At 41.9% G+C, this 25,370-nt stretch overlaps 2 protein-coding genes across 2 annotated transcripts in view; both read right to left on the reverse strand.

Moving 5' to 3' along the window:
• Positions 1–500: 500 nt before the first annotated feature.
• riok1 (RIO kinase 1 (yeast)) lies at positions 501–6,716 on the reverse strand. Its single transcript, XM_030775512.1, has 17 exons — positions 6,588–6,716; positions 6,054–6,273; positions 5,538–5,628; positions 5,242–5,311; positions 5,059–5,101; positions 4,750–4,842; positions 4,226–4,338; positions 3,971–4,051; positions 3,727–3,813; positions 2,372–2,509; positions 2,133–2,236; positions 1,860–1,966; positions 1,567–1,632; positions 1,285–1,401; positions 1,130–1,183; positions 865–1,002; positions 501–747 (listed from the first exon to the last, which is right to left on the reverse strand). Exons 1-17 carry the CDS (start codon positions 6,641–6,643, stop codon positions 637–639), a joined length of 1,689 nt encoding a protein of 562 aa, XP_030631372.1. The 5' UTR covers positions 6,644–6,716; the 3' UTR covers positions 501–636.
• Positions 6,717–7,132: 416 nt separating this feature from the next.
• rreb1b (ras responsive element binding protein 1b) overlaps positions 7,133–25,370 on the reverse strand; it is a 29,042-nt gene continuing 10,804 nt past the window's right edge. The window contains exons 2-13 of the mRNA XM_030773261.1: positions 24,128–24,224; positions 19,919–20,047; positions 19,403–19,662; positions 17,920–18,009; positions 17,579–17,742; positions 15,333–15,477; positions 14,963–15,105; positions 14,631–14,820; positions 11,630–14,294; positions 11,307–11,468; positions 10,131–10,883; positions 7,133–10,025 (exon numbers count right to left, since the gene is read on the reverse strand). Of these exons, the coding sequence (XP_030629121.1) occupies positions 9,598–10,025; positions 10,131–10,883; positions 11,307–11,468; positions 11,630–14,294; positions 14,631–14,820; positions 14,963–15,105; positions 15,333–15,477; positions 17,579–17,742; positions 17,920–18,009; positions 19,403–19,662; positions 19,919–20,047; positions 24,128–24,131 (5,133 nt within the window). The 5' untranslated portion in view covers positions 24,132–24,224 and the 3' untranslated portion in view covers positions 7,133–9,597. The remainder of the gene's footprint in view (positions 10,026–10,130; positions 10,884–11,306; positions 11,469–11,629; positions 14,295–14,630; positions 14,821–14,962; positions 15,106–15,332; positions 15,478–17,578; positions 17,743–17,919; positions 18,010–19,402; positions 19,663–19,918; positions 20,048–24,127; positions 24,225–25,370) is intronic.

Below are 25,370 nucleotides of genomic sequence, written 5' to 3' on the forward strand. Positions count from 1 at the left end.
GGTCACGTGACCTAATCTGCAGAATGCTTTTTGTCTGTAGGAGCTCAACCCTCACACTAAATACCACCAATGTGGTGTGCATGGGGGCCACTGCCAACAAGTATGATACGTAAAAGACAAGAGATTAACATTTTAAATTATTAGAGATGTGAAATGAACCTTCAAAAAAAGATATCTTTTATTATTTATATGTCAATTTTGTCTGATAAAAATGTGGACCAATGATGTAAACTTTGTGGCAAAATAATGTTAGGTATTGAAGCCAATACATCATGTATGTAAAAAATATTTCTTGAATAAAAATGTACTACTATACAGCATATTCAAACAAGTTTTGTTGCCTTGACGTCAGAGCAAAATTCAAAGCCCAAAGTCAACACTGATACGAAATTAATGTAATGGAGAAAACAGTGGATTGTTCTCATTTCATAATCATTCATCCAACCACACAAAACTGCTATTTTTCTGTTAGCAGCAACAATTTAGTACTGATTCCCGTGTCTCAGAAGAAGGAGGGCTGCACATGGCATCCAAATAGGCATTTCACGGTGCTTCTATGTCCCTCCCGTCAATGATGTAGTGTACATGAGACCGCGAGTATGAGAGCCATGGGAATCCAGACAAAATCTCCTCTGTTCATCTTCCCTTCTTCATCTTGGAAACTTTCTCCTTGCGCTTTTTTACATGCTTGGGAACTTTGTTTTTTCTTTTTTCTCTCTGAGCTTCTTTTACCAATTTTTTTCTTTCCTGTGAGACAGACAGGTAAAAGATGTCATGGAGAAACTTTGCGTTAAAAAAAGAATATTCAAATTAAAAGCCACTGCCTTCATTTTCCCAGAAGCCCATCAAGTGAAAAACATGTACCTTTTTGTCCAGTGGCGGGGCCTCACTGTTGCACCCTTCAGTTGTGTCATCCTCCTCAGACTCCACACCTTCCTCATCTTCCTCCTCCTCAGAGCTTGAGCTACCCTCCGCGGCACGGTCCTCTAGTAATGCAGGTACCTGAATTGCGGTAAAATTTCATAAATTTGCTCATTAAACACTACATGTAAACTTTACATGGACTTTTTAAGTCCATTTAAACATGCAAACAAGTACTGAGATGATGCTCAGTGACATCGCTCCTCACCTTCTGCACGCCTGAGAGATCCTTCTTAAGGCCGGTTACCGTCTGGTACAGGATCTGTGATGGAGACACATCAAACTGTCAGTGCTGATCAAATGAAGTCATACACTATAAAAATCAATGGTGAACCTGTGCTGTATTAATAATGAATGACTCACATTGTCATTCTGCGTGCTCTCTGAGGACTCATCTGCCATTTGCTTCATAACGTCTACATCTCGTTCGTAATGGCTGACATCAGTCAGTGTGCGTGGAATAAAGGCCCTCTTGAAAACCTGTCATTCACCAAAGAAAGATCAAATCCTATTAGAACGGGTCAGAAAAATCACTCTGTTTGAAGTTACTTGAAAAATTAAACAATTAGTTCACATTATGCAAAAATAAGGAAAAAAAATTGATGATTGAAATCGCTTATTTAAAAAAAAAAAAAGGTTTTATACCTCCTCATCTACTTTGTCCTGATTGGATCGCTCTTCTGCTGTCCTTTCAGAGGCGACCTCCATTGCCTAGAAGAACACAACAAATATTCATCAACTAATGTCAACCTACTGACACCATACATTCACAGTCCCACTAAGATGATGGCAAATTACCAAAGCACTTCAACAGGACATTTTTTGTGACAAGACAAACAAAAAACTGAGGTAGTACACAAAAGGTACAAAAAAAAAAAAAGCCTGGATGAAGCAAGTATACGTTAACCTCGCTCAAACAAAAATAACTGTTAAATCACCTTTTCCAAGTACTGGTTGATGTTTTCGTTTGTGATGGAGGGGTCCGTGACAAACTCAAACAGCTCACGAACTGTCATCACTGCAACGTTGTGTTTGAAGAAAAAGTCTGGAAAAAAAAAAAAAAATTCAGGACACAACAATGAAATGCCTTGTCTATTCTTATAACAAGGTGCTACACATAATTGAAATGCAATGGTATGAGCTCAGTTCTGCCCAGTCTATATGATAGACTTAAAGTTGTTTAATAAGATTGCTGTTCTTAGCACACCCACCATTGACATTGCTGCAGTCTTTACGGAGGAACTCCAGGGCATGAGGGTGATCATGCTCCACAGACTGGGACACATCTATGATGTATGCATCTCCATTATGGTACCTATAGACAAAAGGGTAACAATGAACAAATTTTTTAAACGTTTCAGAGACTCAACGCTTATGATAATATTAGGACTAGTAGAGAATCTGAAAATGTGAGAGCGCAGAGAGTGTTGAGCGGGATCCACAGACTTACAGCATGTTAAACTCACTGAGGTCAGCATGGACCAGACGGGCCTCCTGATACATGACGCGCATGTTCTGGATGACCTGCAGGTATAGCTCTCTTGCTTTGGATTCAGACAGAGCAGCGTTCTTCAAAAGAGGAGCAGGCCTAAAACACACAGGGGGCAAACTCAAACTGTCGCCAGCAGTTTCCACAAGGGAGCAGCACTCAAAACATACACACCAAAAAGACCATTCGCCATTTTTGGAATTTTGTACTGAGTGTCTTCCACTTACATTGTATGCGACTTACGACGGCTCAGACTCGGACAATGGCTGTCACATTGGCCATAAAATCTAATGACGATCTGCTGTATGATAACATTGGCAGCCATATTTCTTATCGTTTGAGTCTCGGTATTATTTACAATATTCATTAATAGTTACTGCTACTGTATTTCATTTTATAATTATTGTACTGTATTCTTCTTCTTATTATTATTATTATTATCATCATTAATAGAACTAATGCAGAAAATGAGAGAAAAAGATACATTAGATATATTTTGACATATCCGTACAATGTATATATTATAAGGGGACTTATGACAAAATAGATCTATGATGGGGTTGTTAAAACAGAAGCCCATCATAAACATTTGACAGTCTCTATACCACTGATTAATGTCTAATGGCCTAGATCAGGGGTCGGCCACATGCGGCTCGTCAGCACCTTTGCAATGGCTCTCTGTAGCTTTGACCACAGATTACACCGAAATAAATAATGGTTATTTTTGTTTTATGTTTACTCATTTTTGTTGCGCGGTGGTTAATCTTTTCATAGGGAGCACTTCTTAATTTCTGTGGAAACTAAAAAAAATATTTTAATACTTCGTCCACTAAAGTATGCGTCACATCCTGTGTACTCGCACTTCTGGGCGCTTTTCCAAGCAGGTGGCTAATATGCAGATCTGACCCCTGCCCTTGGTGAGCTATCATGGATAAATCTGAGAAGAGAAAGGTGTTGGAGGAAAATAGAGTGTTTAATTTTGCTTTCACTACCAGCGATGCTGGCTTACCTGTAAGGTTGATATGTGGCCAGAAATTAGCAAACAACAAAAAAAAATCTAATGCTGTAGGCCTATTGTATTTCTACAATTTCATAAATGCATTATAAACGATAGTTTTTGTATATAGAGTATAACTATATACAAAATTCTATAAACTGTGTTATCTTTATTTTAAGGGTCAAATACGTTTAGCGGCTCCAGCTGAATTTTATTGGTGGGAGGGGGCAAATATGGCTCTTTTGATGATAAAGGTTACAGACCCCTGACCTAGATGTATACTTTCAAGGTGTTACATGATGTGTGTTGGCATACATACATGTCATTTATGCCAATAAAGCCCATGACAAGAACATGGCTCCGCAGCATGATTGGCTCTGGACTGGGAATCTTTGCAGTCTGAAGCCTTGCATTAAACAAACAAACATAACCAGATCTACATTAGTCATAAACAGTATTACAGCAGTGATCACTATTGCACACAAGCACTGCGTAAAAAAAGGGTTATCAGTGCCATCAACAGAGCGGTAATGGAACGGAAGGTAAGTAAAACTCTAGCTCACCTGATCAAGTTTCTCATTTCCTTCTCTGCCCAGGTACGCACCATCTTGCGAGGGTTACCTTTGCAGTAGCCATGGCGGAACCTAGGGGACATTCATTAACAGTCAGTGGCACCAACACGCATTGATGAATTATTGACTGTTGCAAAGTCAGTGAGGACTTGACTTTGGGCATATACATCCACATAAATTCAATGTGTTATGCCAGAGAGCCTAATGCCAAAAATCAGCACCCCACAACTTTGCTTTGTGTCTTACCTGAACTCCCCACTAACATATTTATCCCTGTCTTTGAACAAAAGGATGGATGTCTTGTATATTTTAATTGCTCGACTTTCTCCATTGGCAGTGGATGCATGATAAACGTTGGCCTGATGAAGAAAAGAAATATTACACTTTTATTCCAGCATGCAGATTAGATTAGTTTGCATTGAGAGTCAAGGGTGAATAAAGGCTACCCGAAAGTGCGTCCACAGATATGGGAAATGATCCTGTTCTACAACATGCTTCAGTTTAATTAATCAAAAATTCAGAACGATAAGCTCACAAATGAGTACTTTCATTAGTTAGCGTGACTCAAGACAAAAATAACTGAAAAATAGACAAGTTATACTTCTCCCTGTTAGTTAGTTTAGCAACTGTCCAGTTGACTAACGTTAGTACATGTACTATTTTGAAGAAAAACTTGCTTCTGTGGAACAGTAGCATATGTTGTATTGAAACATGGGCAGTACTTGCCCCTCTGGAAGATTAGTTTACATTAGCGAAAAGAAGGCACTTGCCTCTTTGCCTGTGCTGATGCAGCCGTTGATCTCTGAGATAACTCCTCTGCTGAGCATTTTGAAAAGAATCATGCGAGTTCTAGGGTCCAAAACCTGCTCAAACAATCACCAAGCAAACAGATTATGCCACATTTTCAGTACTTTTGCTATGGGCAGTAAAAGTGCTACGGACTTACAAACGCAGTCAAACAATCATGCCAACTGGTAAATAAAAATGTGATCGCTATTTAAATGAGGAACATAACAAAAAAAATTAATCTGATGACACGTTTGGATCATTGTATTCGTGACTAAGAGTCACATACAGACCTGCTCTACGGTTGCTCTGTCTGACTTGTCCTTCACTCGATACCTGTGACAACAAAAGGCCAAGTTCCCTTGAACAATTTTGATTATAAAATGGTACAGTGTGACAGAGAGAGTTTGCCTGTGACTACTGAGGATGCAGGATGTGCTGCTTGGATAAGAGAGTGAGTGAGAAGATTGACTAACGTGTCTGCTTCTCTCTGCTTCTGCATCAGAGTCACTTTGTTGATCACTGCGTCTGCATAGTTCAGTTTATCTGCAAAACAGAATAACAGAACTATATTAAGTCAAGGAAGTGTGTTTTTGATACACTGTCAAAACCCCAGTGCTAAGGATTTCAACTCAGATAAACTTTATGAAACAAAGCATGGACAGCTTTTTAGCTTGACAGTTTTGGCTAAAATGTCATGTTATTCTGCTAAAATAACGTCTCCATGAAGAAGTATGTTGTGATATGATAATACAAGGAGACTTGGCCTCACCAAGGTTAATCTTGTGTTCAAACTTCCTGAGAACCTTGTCTGAGGGGGTGGACATCTTTAGAGATTTATTTTTTGGATTCTGCCTATTTGCCTGGGGAAATACAGAAATACATAAAACAGAGTGTGAAAAACCGAAACCACATCCTCATAATAACTAATAAGAGTGTAGCGTTTTCTGAGGTGAACTAAAGTGAACATAAATCTGATAAAAACTAATGTAATAACAATGGCATTTTGGTGCTTTCCACAAAGCAGTACAAATCTGAGGAATTCACGTACACAGAAAGGGTAGTGTTAAAACTTTATAGTCTCTATAACTTCTCCCAATTTCTGTATTAACTTCTTAAGACATAAACAAGGAAATAATTGAACATGACATTAATAGACATGTTTTGTTTATCAGATTCCGTTTCGATGATGTACATTCGGCTGATGTGTTCGAGTAGGTTGAATAAATCAGCACGGCATGTTGCTGACGGTTTAACCACAATGGATCATGGAGTACTGAACGAATACCTGCTGGTTATTTCCCGTCCTCATTGCTGTGTAGCGCTTCGTAATGTTTCCTCCGCCTGCCTCATTCCAATCCCAGTCAACGTCTTCATCGTCGTCTTCGTCCTCGTCCTCCTCCTCGTCATCATCGTTCTTACTCCGTGGCTGTACGTGCAAATTCACTCCACTGAACTGGACCTCTAATGCCGACTTTTTGTCAGGTATGTGACAAAGTTCGGACTCACTGTATAAATCATATATTACGTATTGACACAGATTGGGAAAAGAAGGCAGCACAAACCTTTCGTTATCTTCTTAAAATAAATTCAGTAACTCGTTAAATTTCTGTGTCTCGCATCCTTAGATATCATAACTGCCATAACTGGACATTCAGACTCAGCCATCTAACTGGATACGAAGTACCACGTGCATAAACAAACATTAATATCGTGGTTAAAAGTGAAAAGCATTTAATGTAATAACAATTTTAGGGAATTTAATTCAGCCGGTCTCCGTGCTCATGACTACTAAGAGTGCAAAGAGTGAACTCAGCCATACCTGTCTGATTCCTCTGCGTCATCAAATTGCCCGGGTATGATCTGAGGTACCGACATTGCGACAGAGCACAATTAATCCTCACTCTGATTCCGAAATATATATGAAAACGCAAATGTTTACACGTAATGATACTCCACAGTAAGCCAAAACAACACGCGAGCACAGCCCACGTTCAACACGGCGGTGCACTTCCGGCAACGTGTTTATGGAAGCTGGGAGGGATCATGCGTTAGAAACGCAAACTAAAATAATGAACGCCACTTCGCCATCTTGTTTCTTTTGCTGTTCTGACGACGATGGAAGACAGTGGAAAAAGTAAACAGTCTATACAGTATAAATACCTGGAGTGGTATTTGTTCTTCCATTACAGTGTCCTTCTCAAATAACATTTATGGCGTATTGAGATGTGTTTCTCAGACACGTTACTGTTACATATTGCCTTTGAGTTTTTTGCTTTTTTGTGTCATGGTTTTCGTTTAACAGTCAAATTTCATGACAGAAAAATTTTGCCACGAAAAAAGTCATTCAAATGTTTTTTTTCTCTCACTCTTTCTTAGTGTAAATTTATTGTTTTTGCATGATTTCCACATAAAACAGGATTGTACATAGTGTGATGCAAAAAGATTAACAGAAACATAATCATTTTGTCCTAATTATGAACTATCTGATGTATGCAAGGAAAAACTCTGTTGACAGACACAGAAGTCAGTGACAGGGTATCACTTGTGCCACTAAAAGTGACATAAGAATTTTTTTCACTGTTGAACTACCAATCTTATATCCCAACCCCTACAAAAACAGGGCAGGATGAGATAAAATTAACATAAAACTTTGAGATGATACAGATGGCAGATCTTCCTGAACAAATTCACAGTCATGTGCACATATATGTAGTGATTGTTTGTCTTACTATATCAGTGAGCAAGATTTTTTCCCCCATAAAAGAAAAAAAGATTATTAAAGTATGCATATACTGAAAAAGCCCCTGAGAAAGATAAGAACAGGTAAAATGATCTAATTACACTATCATGCAAGCACTACTCTAAGATTCATACCCCTTCAAACTCATCTGCAATAAACATATCAGTCCATGGTAATTACATCTCAAGTTAATGCACTTGTGTATTGAATGCAAATTCAATTTACAGAAACAAAAAAATACAAAGGACAAAAGTGTAAATTTAAGGACTATTGTATCTCAAGCTTAAAAATCCATAAGAATTACCAATTTCAACCATTTGAAGGTCTGTGTGCTTAAGTCATCCTTTCAGTTATCTTTACACAAAAAATTTGATACTACATGGCTTCTTAGATTAGCTTTGACCGCACCCTCGGTTTTTCAATAAATACATAAAAATATTCAGTGTGTATTCTTTATCATTACTGCTGCACACAGACAGACACACAGGCAGACAGACAGACACACACACACACACACACACGAACTAAAGTCGAAAAGCAGGAAATCAGATTTGTTCCAGCCAAAAAGAAAAAAGGAAAAGAAAAATTATAATAAAAATTGGTGACTTCTCATTTTGCCATGGTTCCTTAAGTAAACACTGGCCTTAGATTTGCTGGTGATATCTCTAAAAATTCCATAAAAACAAGCCTACAGACATGATGACTGTTAAAGACTGTATTTGTGCAACTGAGCCAAAAAACCTTGCTTTGTAGTCTGATCAATCTAACCCCATCTTATCAAGCCATCTGATTACAATCTGAATATCATTTAGCACTCCAAGATCATTCTCCCGCTTATTGTTTAGTTACAGTGGTGTATATCTGTGTTCTGATAAACTCATGTAATTGATGCAACTTGTAAGTTGCACTTAGTTCTATATAATAAGAATGTATAGCCACCAGTGCCGAGGGATAAAAATTAGTTCATTCTCCCTCTGGCCACAACATAGCTTAAAGCCAACAGTGTAAAGTTTGTGAGTATTGTTTTGAGTGTTGAGGTTTCCTTTGTTAATAACTGAGGTTTCTGTAAAAAGCGTAGGAACAATTAAAGGTGGCAGTGAAACACAGAGTGAAGATGTTCTGAAAAACAAAATGAACAGCAGGGTGATTTCAAGTACAAACATAAAAACCAATGAACCACACAAACGGTATTGCACTGAAGTGCACGTTGCTTCAAACTGTTATCAAATACATGCTGTGGTCAAATGCACACCCTGACACACACTAAAGTCACACACATACACAATGTCTCAATATTAATCCTCACACTCCTGGCCACCAGGGGGTGCAGTCTCAAATGTGTCAGCCTTCAAATTTAACCACAAGACTAGAGTGTCATAGGTCAGTGAGGCTCAGAGTGAAAGGAAAGAATATACAAACACTTGGCAAATATTGCCAATAAACAAATGACAGATAATCATCCAAATTGGCAAAGAATTGAACTCTGCTTTTAAGCTGAGCTTTATTATAATTCCTCTTCTCAAGTCCTCTTCAATGATTAAGTCAATCTGATTGCAGAGTTCACAAAAAATAAAGAGAATGTCTCAGGCACTTCTGCTCTGGAGTCCCATTTGAGCACAAAAAAAGTCCTCCAAACATAGTTCTTTACCATAAAAGAAATAGAAATTGGGAATAACATTTTAATGCTGAAATATAAATCCTCTGATTATCATAGAAAATTCATACTAAATCATTTAGATATAAAGGCTTAATGTGCTTAATTAAAAATTCCATAAAAATATCATTAAATTTGTATAATCCAATTGCTGAACTTTATACGGATTCAAATGTCCTGGAAAAAAATTAAGGCATCCTCACAGTGAGCTGTGTCCACATAGTAGTTGTGATGTCAAAAAAAAAAAAGAAAAGAAATTCAAGTTTGGCATCTTGTATGACCCACATCTCCTTGGATCCTCATTTAGTGAGGTAAAGTAGCACTAAATCATCATTAATATTGGACCATGGATCCTATTTCAGCAAGTGGGCTCCTTGAAGACTGCACATCTCCCTCCTGAACCTCAGTCGGGATGTGGCCACACCCACTGGCAGTTTATGAATCACTGCGGTGAGAGACGTCTGTGGAGGCAGAGTCGGTCTGAGTTTCTTGTGGAAGTTCCTCTGAGGATCCTGCCATGCTCATCAATTGCTTTTCCGCCTCTGGCTGTTTTTTGTCTTGTTCCTTGCTGTTCTCTGCTGGCTGGGCAGTCTCCTCGCTCTCCTTCTCTTTCTCCGTGAGAGGGTTGGAGCTGTTTGGAATGGTCAGCTCTGCTGATTCACTCTCACTGCTTGATTGACACTTGCCCCCCTCCTCCACTTCAGGCCCAGCATCATCTCTAGTTCCATCTCCTTCTTCAACATCATCTCCACCCTCTACCCCTTTGCCATCGGGAGCTTTCTGGTGGATACGCTGATGCCTTACCAAACTGTGTTTCAGAGTGAAAGTACGCTCGCATGTTTGGCATTTATACGGTCTCTCACCTATAATAAAAAAAGGATGACAGTCACCTTACAGATGGAATAAGTGTCTTTGTGCATTTACATATTTTTGTTGAGATGAATCAGATGTACTATTTTTGTACTAACCTGTGTGTGAGCGCATGTGTCTAGTCAGGTCCTGCAGGCTCCAGAAACGTTTGCTGCACACACTGCAGACCTTTTTCCTCTTGTCAGATTTACCATCGGCTGACCCATTTTCATCCTCCGAAGCCTTCAGCTCAGAGCCACACTCCTCTTCCATATCACTCCTGTCTTTTTCCTTTTCCTCCTCCTCAGTACCACTGTCTATGCCACTGCTGTTCCCTTCTTTCTCCAGAGTTTCTGTCCTCTCCTCCGGCTCTGTCTCTTTTTTTGTAGCCAGGCTAGAGGTTTGACGCTTAGTCTTCTTGCCTCCATCCTCTGGCTGACTCTCCTGCGTATGAATGGACTGATGGCGACTAAGAGTGGCTGCATGGCGGAAGCTCTTTTTGCAGATTGCACATGTGTGTGGAAAGTCTGATGGTTGACATTCTGCCTCCACTGTGTTGTTTGTGGCCTCTGGTGACTGCTGCTCAGTTGCCAAGAGCTTAAAGTCAACTAAGTTGTGGCCCAGATTGAGGTCAAGACTTTTATTGCTTTGCGAGTCATCATTGTCATTATTGTCTGTTCCCATGTTGTTGTTTGCTGTTAGTTGTGAGATCTCTGGGCCTTGATTCTTCTTAGTTTGCTCTTTGGCTGTTGGTCCCGACTGGTTCATTGGACTGTGATCACAGGCCTTTGAGTTTTCTTCCTTTTGCGGACTGTTGGAGATTAGGTCCGGAGAATCTCCAGCTGCCACTGGTTCAGTGTCTGACATGCTCTCTGGAAGACACAGGCACAGGCTGAGTCACAGAGTAATGATTCACAATCAATCAAATCTAAAAAATGATCACAAAACAGGCAAGCGACATATTACACCTCTATTCTTTAAAATGTTGCATACTGAAACGGAATTAAAGCGAAGCTTCAAAGGATGTTTCTTTTGAAGCCATTTAATGCCGCTTCTCTAATATGGTCAATCTGGGAGTCTTTTTTTCTTTCCAGTTTCAAAGTAATAAGTAGAACAGACTTCAGTTACACAGGAAATAGATTGAAGGTGTCTTTAACATGAAAATTATATTCCAAATATTATATACTGCATTAAATATCATACAAATCCTTAAGATAAATATACTACATCAAATAGTGCATTTTTTCTGCCTAAGAGCCTGTGTAAACTTTGAAGTCTCTTGTAGCTGAGCTTACCTCCACTTCCTTGTGACCCCTCATCAACCTTTGGTTTATTCCGTGACCCATTGTGTTGCAGTGTACGACTGGCAACCCCATGTTTACGAAGAAGGTGACGTTCACAATTGGACTTGGTGGAGAAGAAGGCATCACACTGAGGACAGGGATATGGCTTCAAACCTGAAATGTAATGTTCATAATTCAGAAAATGAATTTGTATGGGCAGACAAAATGGTCTGGAATGTTGAAAAAAAGTCCCATTATTTCAATTTTATCTGCACATTTCATGAGTTGTTGGGATGTGTTATCCTCAGGTGAGGTTGTGGCTACTAGTGTGTTACCTGTGTGTGTTAGCATGTGTCTCTGCAATGAGCTAGCCCAAGGAAACACGCGTGGGCAATATGGACATGTCATCTTCTGCACCGAATTTGAATAGGCATTTTTCTTCCCTTTGTTCTGTGGCCGTATCTTCTGTTTGTCTTCCTTCCCTTCCTTTTCCTCCTCACTAGTAGATGGCTTTTCTTTCTCTGTGTCCACCTTCGCTGGCTCCACCTGGCTTGTTCTCAGGTATGGGCTGAATTTGTTTGTGTCAGTGGTCGCCAGCATTTTCTCGACACTTGGAAACTCTCCACTGGACTCTAGATCGATACAGTTGTCTGTGGCCAACCCTGGATCACACATCTCCTCATGGGCTGATCTCTTCTTGGCTCTCCTTTTTGAATTTTCAATGAGAGAAACATCTGTAGCAGAGCTGGGGCTGACACTGCTATTAGGACACTTATCATGCTGTTTCTCAACATCTACGTCCCCCTCACTTTTATCAACACCAAAAGAAGAGCTAATATTAATCTCTGTTTTGAGCAACACAGGGGTGGCAGACACTGAGGAGATGATATGGGCAATGGACGCCAAAGGTGGCAGCTCTGAGGGATTTGAGACAGAAGCTGGTTTTGGCAGCAGAGGTTTCAGTCGTGTGGAGGGTTTGGCTGAATCACTGCTGGTAGATGAGGCCAAATTGGACAGAGACAGCTGAATGGAGGTCTGCAAGCCAGGGGAAGTATCTGAGTGCTTGTCTATGCTTGTCAAGGGCAACTCTTTCTTGATCTCTACAGGTGGACAATGTACATATGTGGTGTCTGTAGTTTCTTTCTTCATTTTCTTCTTCTCTGGGTCCTTAGGCATTGAAAGGTCAATGGGCTCCATGAGGCTTTCATTAGTCAAGCATGTAGAGGAAGGATCAATCTCAGTTTTGACGCCCAAGTCTGTTGTATTCTGGGTCTTGCTGGAGAAGTCAAGTGGCTGGTCTTGGTCAGCTTCTCCAGTATAGGAACCCAAGTCCTGCTTAACTAGCTGTACATTAGCACTGAGGAGCAGGCCATTTGAGGAAGGGTTGTTATGAGCAGAAGTAACAGGCACAAGGGTGTTAATGTGTTCTTCGATTTCTCTCTCAGGAACTTCTGGATGTTGCTTTAACAAGTGGTGGATGCAGTTCCTCTTAGCAAGAAAGGCTGCTCCACACTGTCGGCACTCAAATGGTTTGCGCTGACAGCCATTGTGTGTTCGCAGATGAATCTGGAGAGCTCGGTAACTCCCTACATCTTCCCCACAATAGCGACATGTGGTGTTACTAGTGCTAGCCGGGTCTAGCAGATCCAGTTTAGTAACACCAACTGTACCACTAATGGTTGAGTTGGCAGTCACATACTCAATGTTTTTCTCAATCTCTTTGCGGGTGTTTTTCATGTGTTTCTTGCGCAAGTGCCGTTCACAGTTGGCCTTCACAGTGAAGGGGTAGTGACAGAGGCGGCAGACATATGGGCGTTCACCGCTATGTGTTCGGAGGTGACGAATCAGAGTAGCTTTGTCAGGGGCAGCATAACTGCAAATACTGCACTGGTAAGGTGAGGCCCCGAGGTGGCGCTGCATATGAGCCTGTAGGCCACTGGGGAAGGAGAAGACTTCAGTACAAAACCGGCATGGGTACTCTGTTTTAGCGGGAGTTTTTTTGTTGCATCCCACTTTTGATCCCTTTTCTTTTGCCTCAGTCTCTTCCAGCTTGATTTTGCCATTTGATGGGTCAAAGGGCATGATTGAGGTAACGGTGCCATCTGTCCCCAGCTGGAGGTTTTCCCAGCTTTGATTAGAAGGGGAAGAGGACAGTGAAGAGGTTGAGGAAACTGAGGACTGCCTAGGGGTCCTGAGAAGCTGGCCTGCAGGGGGAGGCAAACTGGGACTGATGCACCCTGATGAGCCCTGGTGTGCACTCATGAGAGATGGAGGTGGTGTGGACGTACCCATGTGGGATCGAGGAGTCACCAGTGGCTTAGGTTTTAATGGAGGAATCTGCTTAGCCTCGGTCTGAAAGGGATTTCCTGGAGTTTTAGAGAGCAGGGGAAGGGTCACCTGGGTGGGCACAGAGGCTGCTAACTTCAAAATTTGCTGAATATCAGCCAACTCTACTCCAGTTTGACCACTCCTGGGCCGGACAACCAACCCACTGTTAACAAATCCACCCTGGAGGGGCTGCAGAGACAATAGGCTCAGGCCACCACTCTTTCCCTGAAGGGAAACAGGGTCCAGGAGGGAGAGGCCTAGACTTCCATTTGACTCTTGAGGTAGATTTGTTGAAGGGGGCTCAACACGAATAACATGGATGCTGTCGAAAATTGCTTGCTGGATTTCCTCATCAGACTGAACAGGCTTGACCTGGGAACAATGCTGGAGACCAAGGGACTGCATGAAGCCCATCTTCCCATTGGCTGTATGTGCATCTTCACAAGATTCTGTTTCCTCTACTTTCTCCTTGGAGTCAGGGATCAGTTTTGGTGTATCGGTGAAAGCACCTTTATCTTGCTTCTGTAAATCAGTACATGTATCTGTAATGCCTTTGTGTGTTGCTACGTGCAGATCTAGAGATGCCTGTAGAGGAAAGGCCTTGTTGCAGACCTCACAAACAAACCGATGGAACTTGCTTGAGCATCGGCGCAAATTTGTTTCACACCACACCTAGGAAGTAGAAAATGAAATTAGAATCATAAACCACAATTTGTCTAAATGTGTCTATCTATCATAGAAAACCAAATATGTTTGTAATACATGGTTGCTTTTACAAAACTACTCATTGCCCTACTGGAGGCCAACAAAGTACTTTGTTAATTTGTTCAAATCATTTTTAATTAAGGTACAGGGAAGTACGAAGAATTGGACCTTCCAAATTACAGTGAAAAAGAATAAAAATAAAACAAGCTCAAACTTAAAAACAATGAACAACGCAGGCTCTCAATTTCTTAAACTGCCTCTGTTTCTCATGTATTACTGATAAAGATTGAATGCTGTCCTTACCTGAGCAATTTTAGGGAACTTGTGGCAAGAAAAGTCAATGAAGGCCACATCACTGAACCCCAGAGGGATGGATGGGTTGCTCTGGATAAAAGGTCGTCCATTTGGATCAGTGGGCAGCTGCTTATGAATAACGGAGTTGTGCCGAAGAAGGCCCCGGTGAGTTCGGAAGGTGATGCAACACAGATTACACCTAAAATTACAGATCCAGCATAATTACTGAAAATGTATTTATGGTAGAATTCATATTATCATAATAATGGCAACCTTAAGCACTTGTTTATCTAACATTTTTGCAGTTGCTCCTAGGTTATTCATGAATTAAATGTTCCTACCTGAGTGCAGTGTCAGGGTGTGTCTCCATGTGTGTTTCCAAACCATATTTACATATGAAGGTCTTGAAACATATTGGACAATGTAGCAGCTCCTCTTCACGTTTGGCGGCCCCCCTCCCTCCTGCCAAATCCTCCATCATAACCTAAAGTTTGACAAATCAGTGGTTCACATAGGTGCAAAAATACCTGCGCATCCAAGCAGAAGTCATCAAGTTGAGAGGTACAAAATAGTTTAATCTTTTTATGCATATATACTGAATAAATGCCAGGAGAGCATACTGCACTCTCTTTTCTTTACGGCACAATCTCTGGAGAAAAACCAGAGAAACAGATCTTTTTGTGCATTGTCTTTAAGGTTGCAGTCCTACACCTTTTTATTGGGAAGCTGACTGATTCGTTCGCCCTCATCCTCCAGACTGGGCTTCCTCTTTGCGGAGGGTCGGCGACGTTTGCTCGGAGATGGAGGACTGGAGGCTGGGATAGTGTTTGGATCCTTGTCATGGATTTTCATGTGCCTGCAGACACATATGTCAAAAGTTAATTCATATATACAGTGAACAGACTAAACTCTGCTCAATAGAGTATATATATTTATAGAGTGTGCATATATAATTAATATGAAATGAATAAATGAAAACACAGCTTATTCTACTTCTTAAGTATGTTTCACTAATAAGCTTTCATAAATGTTCAAAGTTAATGCATTCTGGACATTCACCGATGATATTTTCATTGAGAATGTTTTTCTGTCTTGTAACCTTTACTGGCACAGTTTTATAAATCTCAGTTTTGTTACAAGCAGTGTGCATCATTGTATGAGGACCGCAGAGTATGTAGGCGTATGTGGGCAGGGAGAAATGCATGTTGTAAACATGGACAGCAGAGGGCTTTCTCTCTGAGAGGTTGAATGCAGTGAGTGGAGAGAGAGAACACAGAGTCACATTACGACAAGCCGGGACGTGTGCACCCCCCCACCCTGCGGTGCCTCGCAGTAACAAACCTACCTTTCAGGTTCCACAAGATAAGACTCTCCAAATGTCTCCATGTGTGGAAGTGTGGTACACTGGAAGCATTTAATTTTGAGTGAGTGTGTTACACACACTGTATCTTTTTTAATTTTGGAGTGTGTTTGAGAGTGGGGGATATAGCAGTGTACGAATTCTAATCTCTGAGTATGACTGTTGGACTAGGAGAGAAAGGATAAATGTCAGTAAGCCCAGTGGTGAGAATCTTGTTTTACATTCTACGGCCAAGGATATTAATAGCGGGGAGGCAGAGGGATGGCCCGCCATATGTGGACCCTACTCTGACAGCCTGAACTCTGTTCCATGTCACATCTCAAGTCTCTTGATTGAAGCTCGTCATAGTGGGCAAAAAAAAAAAATGCTATACTGAATAGCTATCATGATGTCATAAAACTTCTAGACCACTTTCTAGGCAGTTCCTTTAATAATTTTCCACTTTCTATGTACCTCCTGTCAAAGACATGGATGAGGAGCAAGAGAGTACCACATCCCATAAAAGTGAAATGCCCTCCCTGTGGAGGACACCGAAATGGAGATACTAAGTTACACTACTGATATTCACTGACTGAAGTGTCAAAGGGCCCTATGAGGGCATCTGTCTGTGGTTGATGTGTTGTGATGCTTAACATCCTCTTTTTTTGTTTTCTTTTAAATTAAACCTGTCAACATCCTCTTCAACTGTCAGATTATGTGAAACAAATTAGGTTTCAAAACACATTAAATGAACAGACCTAATACTATCAACAAAGATCACTTTGTTCAAACATGTCACAGAACCAAGATTATTCTTACTCTATGGTGTGTGTGTGTTCACCACGGGTTATGTTGGATGGTTTAAATGCAGAGGACAAATCCACTGCTCACTGTTCGCAGTCTGTGTGTGTGCGCGATCACAGAGATTTATATTTACATTAACATGTGCATGCTGTGTAAAATAAGAAAAAAACATACAATCAAAATGCACATATAAACTACATGTTAGACCGTCACACACTCCCACTCCCTCTCCTTTGTTCTCACTAACACCCATTCCAGACAGTGTCCCTCACTCTTGCTGCCTTCTCCCACACTCATTTGGAGTGCCTGCATGTCTGAACTGCACAAGGAAGGCTTTTATCTGCATCCCAACGATGCACAGATCACAATAAACACAAAGACCACATTACAGACACTGAAACATGTGGATACATACAGTGCAATGAGCAAACAGAAATACCCTCTCAAACACCAACACACACACACACACACACACATATATATATATACACACACACACACACACACACAGGCCAATGCACACACCTCTACATCTATGCCTTAGATGCCCCGCCTAACCTCCAGCTATAAGTGTAAGCATATGCTTGCCTCTTATCTTTGTGTGTCCTGTCCCTTGTGTTCTGACCTATGCATTCCCCTTTTTCTCTCATCATCTGTGCAATACATTTTGGCATTTCTACAATAAACCTGATCAATGCAACACGACAAGTGCGGACATACTGCATGAAATAGCAAGTCACTTTGACCCTGACCGCTCTGAGTTCTGCTCTAGGCTCAGGAAACACTGAAGGACCATGTATACATCTATATATACCTGTGCATGTTGCCATTGGTAGTGAAGGTCTGGCCACACACTGTGCACTTGTAGGGCCTCTCTCCACTGTGTACCAGCATGTGGCGATCCAGAGAGCTGGCAGAGCTAAGGGCCTTCCCACAAATACTACAGGAATGGTCAGTGCTTCCATTCTCTGTGTTATGCTGGAGGGGGAGACAAAACAACATGTTTGTACATGCCAGATGTATGTTAATGAGTACAGCAAGAGATTGCTGAGTAACTAGGCCATGGCTTTAGTGTTTATACAAGTGTAGCAGAAAGTAAGATAGAGTGTTTGTATGTTTGAGTGTGCGTGTGTTTGTGTGTGTGTGCACATGTACCTGTCTGATGTGCATAGTGAGCTGATGCTGAGTCATACAGTTCTTTTCACAGAGTGGGCATATGAAGGTTGAACGTTCTTCTTTAACCTCCTAAATCACAAAGATAGACAAAGCATCTCAGCAAGGCAGAGCATTAAGTCATGAAAACCTTTAGCAACTTTTACAACTTTACATGTGTGACATACAGACAGAGTTCACACAAACTGAAGGAGAAAGAGTGATAAAACTATCCCCCTGACTGATCACAGCAGGTGACTCCTATCCCCTGTCTGTTTCCATACTGCATCAATCAATGTCATACAAAATAACACAGTCCCAAGCTACATGCTGGTTCTCTGACTGCTTGAGTGAGGTGTAACAGAATTACCAACTGGCACCACATGCAAGGTCTATTACATCTTTTTACTATATTTGTTGACAAACTCATCACTTACTCCATCAACGATACAGATCTTTATCAAACACAGTTGTAATGTATTCATGGGGTTAAATTTGAAGATAATGGGGTTAATGTCTTCAAAGTGTGATTGAAACAAAGACACATAATTCAATTTCATCTACAGTCAACTGTCATAGAAGAGATTTTCTGTGGCAAATACCAGTGAATGTTGACTGTAGGGCAAATGATTAACTGTGACACCTCATCAATGTCCTGGACTCCCTAAAACCACACAAACACACAACTACACATACAAACTCCCTGAGCTTAAGGACCCTGGCAGAAACCTAACCTGAAGGAATTTGGCGACTGCTGAAAAATCGTTGCTGTGCCTAAAACTGCATAAAGTCAGCACAATAAATAGTCGAAGATGACATAGCAAGTGCTGACAAAGATGATATGCGTCAATACTCCTGAAACACTTGTGTGCTCTTTTCATATAATACAACAAGTGGCCTTTCCATCTGTTTCAATGGACAACAGCAGTGCTGGCGCAGAGAGAGCATCACTAATTCCATGGGACAGGCCTGCTCCCACACTGGCCCTGCTGTGACACAGCGCAAAGCTTCACCGTATGGTAACATGCTTAGTGGTGTGGACTGAGAAGAGGAATGAATGAGGGACTCAGGCAGGGTGGGGTGGGTGGTGGTGGGGTGGGGGTTAACAGACACCTGTTTACCCTACACAGGGACGTTTCAGTAAAATCCCACACTTTAATTGGAGGCATAAGACATGCACGGCTGCTGACAAAGGGGGGATTGAGTCAGCGCACAGACCATTTGCTGCCACTCATTCAGCAGAGTTCATGCCACTGCCACACATTCCCCTCCTCTAAACTTTATACTTCCACCTCTCTCAAAACCACCGCGATACAGAGAGCCACGTTCACTCATTCCACATCAGATTCGCCGGATTGCTTTTAAATCCACTCTCCTAATGCAGTATATGCAGTTCTCTCCTCTATTCTGGCTTAAATGGTATGTTTGCTAGTATAACTGAGGGTTGGTACATCTCTTCAGAGCTCTCAAGTAGTGAGTATTGTACCTGGTTTCGCCTCCCAGTGCGATTAACAGATGGTGATTTGCTGGGAGTTTTAGATGGAGTCTTTGAGGAGGATGCGTCTATGCCTCCATTTATCTGGCCAGCACTCATTACAGTAGTCATCATCGAGTTGACAGAGGTCAGGTCCTCTCCTTCTTCCGCTTGTTTTTCACTCACCACTTCTTGTTCTTTCTCTCCAGTTTTTGCATTTCCACTCTCGTTTTTAACCATTCCATTAAGGTCTGTATCACTCTCCGGTTTTCCTGAAACAGCACGTTGATTTAGTAACCAAAAGTATAATCTCACAGAATGATTCTCCTCACTGAATCACATTCAGTTTACTTCAAGATCATCCACAGATTTCCTCCATCAACGGACAATTTACATAATGGAAAAAAAAGATTCTAAATATAGTTTGTGACTAAAGACAACAGGATTCCAAAATGACTCAAACAGACACACTAGTCCAGAGCTGTGAGCCTGCCCACCATGACAGATGTGCAGGCTGCGCGTCTTTACCTTTCATATCCTTTTGTGTCTGTGTAGGAGAAAGGTCCTTTTCTGTCCCTCCAGACTGGCCAGAATGCTCATTTGTTTCAGCACTACCAGCATCCTCAACATGATTCTCAGACAAGCTGTTCTCCATGTCTGCACAAACAAACAGAACACAGGCATCAGTGTCAATCATCCCAATGATACCCAATACTAGTTTATCAGAGGGAGAGAGAGAGAGAGAGAGAGAGAGAGAGAGAGAGAAAGATCAAGTACCATTTTGTGAAAAGAGAGTTACTGCGCTCGTTAACTGATACGTGATCAAAACGAGGGTGGTTATAGAGAGATGTACATAGGGTAATCTGTCCTCATCTGGAGTTATTCTGGTCATATTTACAAGGAATACAAATGGAATTGACCAAAATATTATCCTCAGGGCCAACAGACGAAGGCCAGAGATATGAAGAATCAGGCCCCATCACTTATTTTGATCTGTACTCCGCTGTACTGAACATGCAGTTCACCACACAAAGTATCGAATGTAAATGAGGTATTAGATCCTTGTAGAGCCAGCGACTCGCATCTAAAGCAACACCCTCAGGAAGAACGTCTCTGTCAACTTCCTCTTTTAGCACATGCGCATGGTGAGTGCTTTTTGCATTCCAGTGAGAACTATACAGTTGCTGTGGCTTCAGGCAGTTTTCACATCACTACTGTCAACGTAGCAAAGGTGACAGGAATTTAAAACAAATGTGAAGAAAATGCAAAACTCCAACAACATCTGTAAAAATCATTCAATCAAATGCACCGTCATTTATTATTTTTACTATTCCTACGGATTTATGTAACGGGCAGTTCTAGAAAATACAAGTGAATACTTGCAACTGTTTCATTACTGCTCCGTGATTTTTTTTTTTTTTTTTTGTGTATCATCTCTGAGTATAGGGAAGCTGAGAGAAAATCTGAACATCATCATTTTCAAACCCATCTCTATGTGAAGTTACAGCAGGATGTTACAGAAAGCAGAAGCTGTGGGTACTGAACCGACGCAAGCTCTAAAATGCCTCCGAAATGTATATATTGAATCACAACATCCTAAACCGAAATCTTTTTGTGATAGGTTGTCTAAATGAGCAACACTGAAAGCACAAAGCCTCTGGTTTAACGTCTGCAGCTGTGGGTGTTTGCAGAGACAGTAATGTACAGAGCGGCAATGAGGCCCATCCCAAAGAAAGAAGGGGCTGGGCCAAGAGGGAGAGTCAAAGGATGAGCAACACACAAGTGAGAGCTGGGACTGAGAGAGAGAGAGAGAGAGAGAGAGACAGAGAGAGAGACAGAGAAAAAGAAAGCGAGAGAATGCTTTTGGGGGGGATCTGAAATAGTAGGGGAAGATGAGGAAGAGAATGAGTGAGTGAGGGAGCGAGCGAGCAAGCGAGAGAGTATAATAAAGGAGATGCAGGGACACATATCCACAAAAAACTTGGAAATTCTGCCCTGTGTTGAGTGAACCGGGAAGGCAGGCTGGGTTGAAGAACTGTACAGGGGTTGGTTTGAAAGCAGGAAGTGGCTGAGAGTGCAGTACAGGGCAGATTGTTGTCTGTTGTTCTCTCTGCTGCTACTGCCTTGTGCTTCTGCTCCAGCATATAGGCTGAAACCGAGCGTGATCTTCAGGGGGAGGGGTAGGAAATCCCCTTCTCCATGGTCATCATCATCACCCCTGGTCATTTAGAGCAACTCATTCAAGGAGTGACCAGGGCAACAGTTCCCTTTAACAGAGAAATCCATGCCCAATTTTCCTAAAACTCTTCAGAGACAAAATACTAATACTCTAAAATCTGATCTAATGTAATCTAGAAAATGAGTCTAAACCATATAGTGTATTTTTAAAAAGATTGGAGGCCCAATACAGATACAAGCCTGCTGTGTTTCAGCAAGGATCAGACGATGAAGTAGTTCTACCGACCATGATTTCCACACTGCTGGACACAACATGTGTCACCAGCTGAAATGAGACTATTGTGATGTTTGTCAGCTATTCAACATTACTGTCACTCTGTCACTCAACTGATTTTTTTTAATAGGTTTTTCTGTTTCTGTTGAATGCTCTTCATCAATGACATGCATTAGTAGTGGTGGAAAACATTTTCATTAAATGGCAGAGCACTGAAGTGCTCACCCAATGCTACCAAAAGCAGTTCTACAAACTCACTTTTAACCTGACTGTTCTGACTCTAACGCAACTCCAGACAAAACAAAAACTCATCAAACTAAACTGTCTTTCATACACAGAATGTGAGTGTATGAGTGGCACATTACTCTGTCTCTAAATACATCTGCATCAGATAATCAAGTCCTCTATGTTGACCACTTTAAAATATTACTGTGTTTTACCATCCTGTAATTCATAATCTATTAAAAAAAAAAAATACTATAATCATTGTCAAATGAAGTACAGAAAAACTCCACTCGAGTGCTTCAGTGGCTCATGGCAGCACAGCTCACAAGTGCTTTGAGGCGACGTGGCCATACGAAGCAGATTCAGTAATCGGAGGATTAAAGGGCAGCCATTAGCAAGGCTTCCCTGTGTTCACAGCCAGGATTAAAGAATGAGATGCTGATTCATTAGCCAAAAGAGCTAATCACAACAGATGGAGGGAAATAAAGCCTAGTTAAAACAGGAATCAAATGGTTAAGATGGAGATAATGCAGACAGAAAGACTGAGAGAGAGAGAGACAGAGAAAGAGAGAGAGAGAGAGAGAGAGAGAGAGAGACAGAGAGACAGAGGGGGACAGAATCACTGTACGAGTGGGCAGTTGCATTGCAATTGACAGACGAAACAGAGAGAACAGTGTTTGAGAAGTTGGTTGAAAGAGAAAATGAGTCGGAGACAGGAAAGACCAGAAGGTGAGATACTAAAAGACTCAGGCATGTGACAGAGGAGAGCGGATGGTAGAGGCTCTGATGAATACCGTCCAGGCCAGAGGATGTGAGAGAGGGGTTAAGTGTGGAGTGGAGTGCTTGAGGAAACCTTCCTCCCACCAACTGAGTTGAGATAACACAGGGCAAACGACCATTCCATCTGCCCCTGGCCATCACCAGCCCTTCTCTTTCCCTCGCACATCACTGTGAGTCAGCAGGAGAAAGACACAGAGAGATGGAAACTCCCCCCACCCCCCCCCACCCCCCCCAGCACCACCACCACCACACCTCCCCACCCCCCTCCGTGTCCTGCTACAGCCAGAGCAGGGAGCTCATGCATTTCCTGTTTGGTGTAGCGGGTGGGAAGGCATGGGGAATGCCGGAGCCATTTTTCTCCTCCTTTTCCTCTAAACTTTTCTCACTCTCTCTCTCTCTCTCTCTCTCTCTCTCTCTCTCTCTCTCTCTCTCTCTCTTCTCTCTCTCTCTCTCTCTTCTCTGCAAAGCTCTGCCCAGCTCCTCCATCTCACACACCATCCCCCCATCTCACACAGCAGACCCTTTCCTCTCCCCACCCCTCTCCCTCTGTTTCACACAGACTTCCTTTCAGAGAAGCTTTAACAGTGGGCCTCACTCTCCCCATCCTTTAGACGTTCAAAACACGAAACGTCCAAAGATGCTCCACAACAACACGTGCATATACCTTTAAACATGTTAACAATGTGTCATTTTGTGGCCTGAGAACAGCAAGAGCAACGGTGCAGAGTTAGCTGCTGTGTTGTACTGTGCAGCTCAGATCCCTGTGTGCACTGTGAGGAGCAGGCTGCGGAGAGCAGGGAGTGGTTTGGAATGCACAGTTACCAGGCAGAGACAGCAGATCGCAGAGACATTGAGCAACACCCTTAGACTACATCTTATTAAAAATATGCTTGGATTATCCATCTCAAACAGGTTCCAACCCTTTCACATTCGCGATGAGCCGACAAACGCTGTTTACTCAGCCGCCTTTGAACAAATTATTATGGCAACTGATTTCAAATAGCATTCTCTGAAAAGGGGACAAATGTTTAGAAAGCTTAGTGTGAAACTATTTCCAAGTATGCGTGTGTGTGTGTTGTTCACAAGGTCTCTCTCTCTCTTTCCCTATCTCTCTCCCTGTCTCTCTCTCTCTCTCTCACACACATGCACGCACGCACGCACGCAGAAACACACACGCACATGCCCACACACGCACACACACGCGTGCGCACACACACACACACACACACACGCACACACACTTCTCTGTCAGTGATGTCAGGTGTCTTTGGCATATTTACCCATTTTGAGATTGGGGATAAACACGTCACTGGGTCATGGAGTCGCAGGGTGACAGGCGTGGGGAGAAGACAGCAATGTCAGCAGCCTCTGTTCATTCTGCAGGAGAGAAAAACACACACACACGTATATATTCATTTGCTATATGACCAATGTATTGGCCTTCTGCTCCTCCAAACACGCAAACGACTACAATACTCAATAACAGCACATAAACAGCAGAATCCTGGAACCCTTTGAACTCATTTCAGGATAAAATAAAATGATACGCACACTCCCATCATCATTCAAGCCACACAGATGTTTTTTCATGGGTGGCGTTCACTGTGCTTCTACAAAAACGTCCATGTGGAAGTAACATACGGGCCACAGTGAAAGACTGTGTGAATCCCATGAGAAAAGACAAAATCAGAAAGGATGGGAAAAGATGGTCACCTCAAAACTATATGGGCTATTTGAGAATGAGTGATATGATTTCAAAGCACTGGTGTTTACTCAGATGCACTGTTCGTGTGTAAAAGTAATGGGAGAGACTAAGCCTAAGGCCTCTTGTCTCTTGTTAAGTTGGCAAATGGAAACTTCCTGTCATCTCGCAACACATCCCTAGCCAGGTTGACTGCCAAGTTTTCCTTTCCAGGGAAAGGAGACACTAAATGCAGTGGTACAGACTGTGGCCTGCCACCATCACACAACAGAACACGGACTGGTATTACAAGTTTGGAAGAAGAAAACTGAAGAGGATGAGCAAGGGAGAAGGATTGAAAGGGAGTGGAGGCAGATGGAACAGAGATTAGTGGATAATGAGTTAACATACCTGACTAATTCACCACTAACAGGACAGCAAAGCTAGCAGAGTGGGAAGCGGTTGTGTTTAGACTCATCCCTGTCATGTCTATGACAACTGTTAAGAGTAGGGTAATCTAGGAAGGGGGGAGAGGATAAGAAATATGAAAAATTACAGAGTTTTGAGCTTCGCTCTGGAGAAAACATGTATACATGTCTGAAAAATCATATGTACTGAATACTAGCATCCAGAGAGCACAGAATGAAACACAAGATCGGCGAACGTGAAAAGAAGGGGAGCAGGAGAGAATGTTTCTCAGTGTTAGTGCATCTCTGGATGACAGGCACAGGCAAGTGCAAAGCTCTGGGTCTGGGCAGGTGCAGGCTGAGAGATATATCGCGTTCTGCTGGCTCTACACTCCATGGTGCCGCTGTATCAGTTTCATTAGGGCTGAAGTTAGG

The sequence above is a fragment of the Chanos chanos genome, chromosome 5 (genome assembly GCF_902362185.1).
Source record: "Chanos chanos chromosome 5, fChaCha1.1, whole genome shotgun sequence".
Classification (NCBI taxonomy): domain Eukaryota; kingdom Metazoa; phylum Chordata; class Actinopteri; order Gonorynchiformes; family Chanidae; genus Chanos; species Chanos chanos.

What these genes read in the sequence shown, in the direction of transcription:
- riok1 (XM_030775512.1), bottom strand. Translation starts at nt 6,643, where the DNA reads ATGTCGGTACCTCAGATCATACCCGGGCAATTTGATGACGCAGAGGAA. An exon ending in TCAACCAGTACTTGGAAAAG is followed by an intron (nt 1,633 to 1,859) that starts GTGATTTAACAG and finishes GTGTTCTTCTAG; the next exon opens with GCAATGGAGGTCGCCTCTGA. An exon ending in AGGACAAAGTAGATGAGGAG is followed by an intron (nt 1,402 to 1,566) that starts GTATAAAACCTT and finishes GGTGAATGACAG; the next exon opens with GTTTTCAAGAGGGCCTTTAT.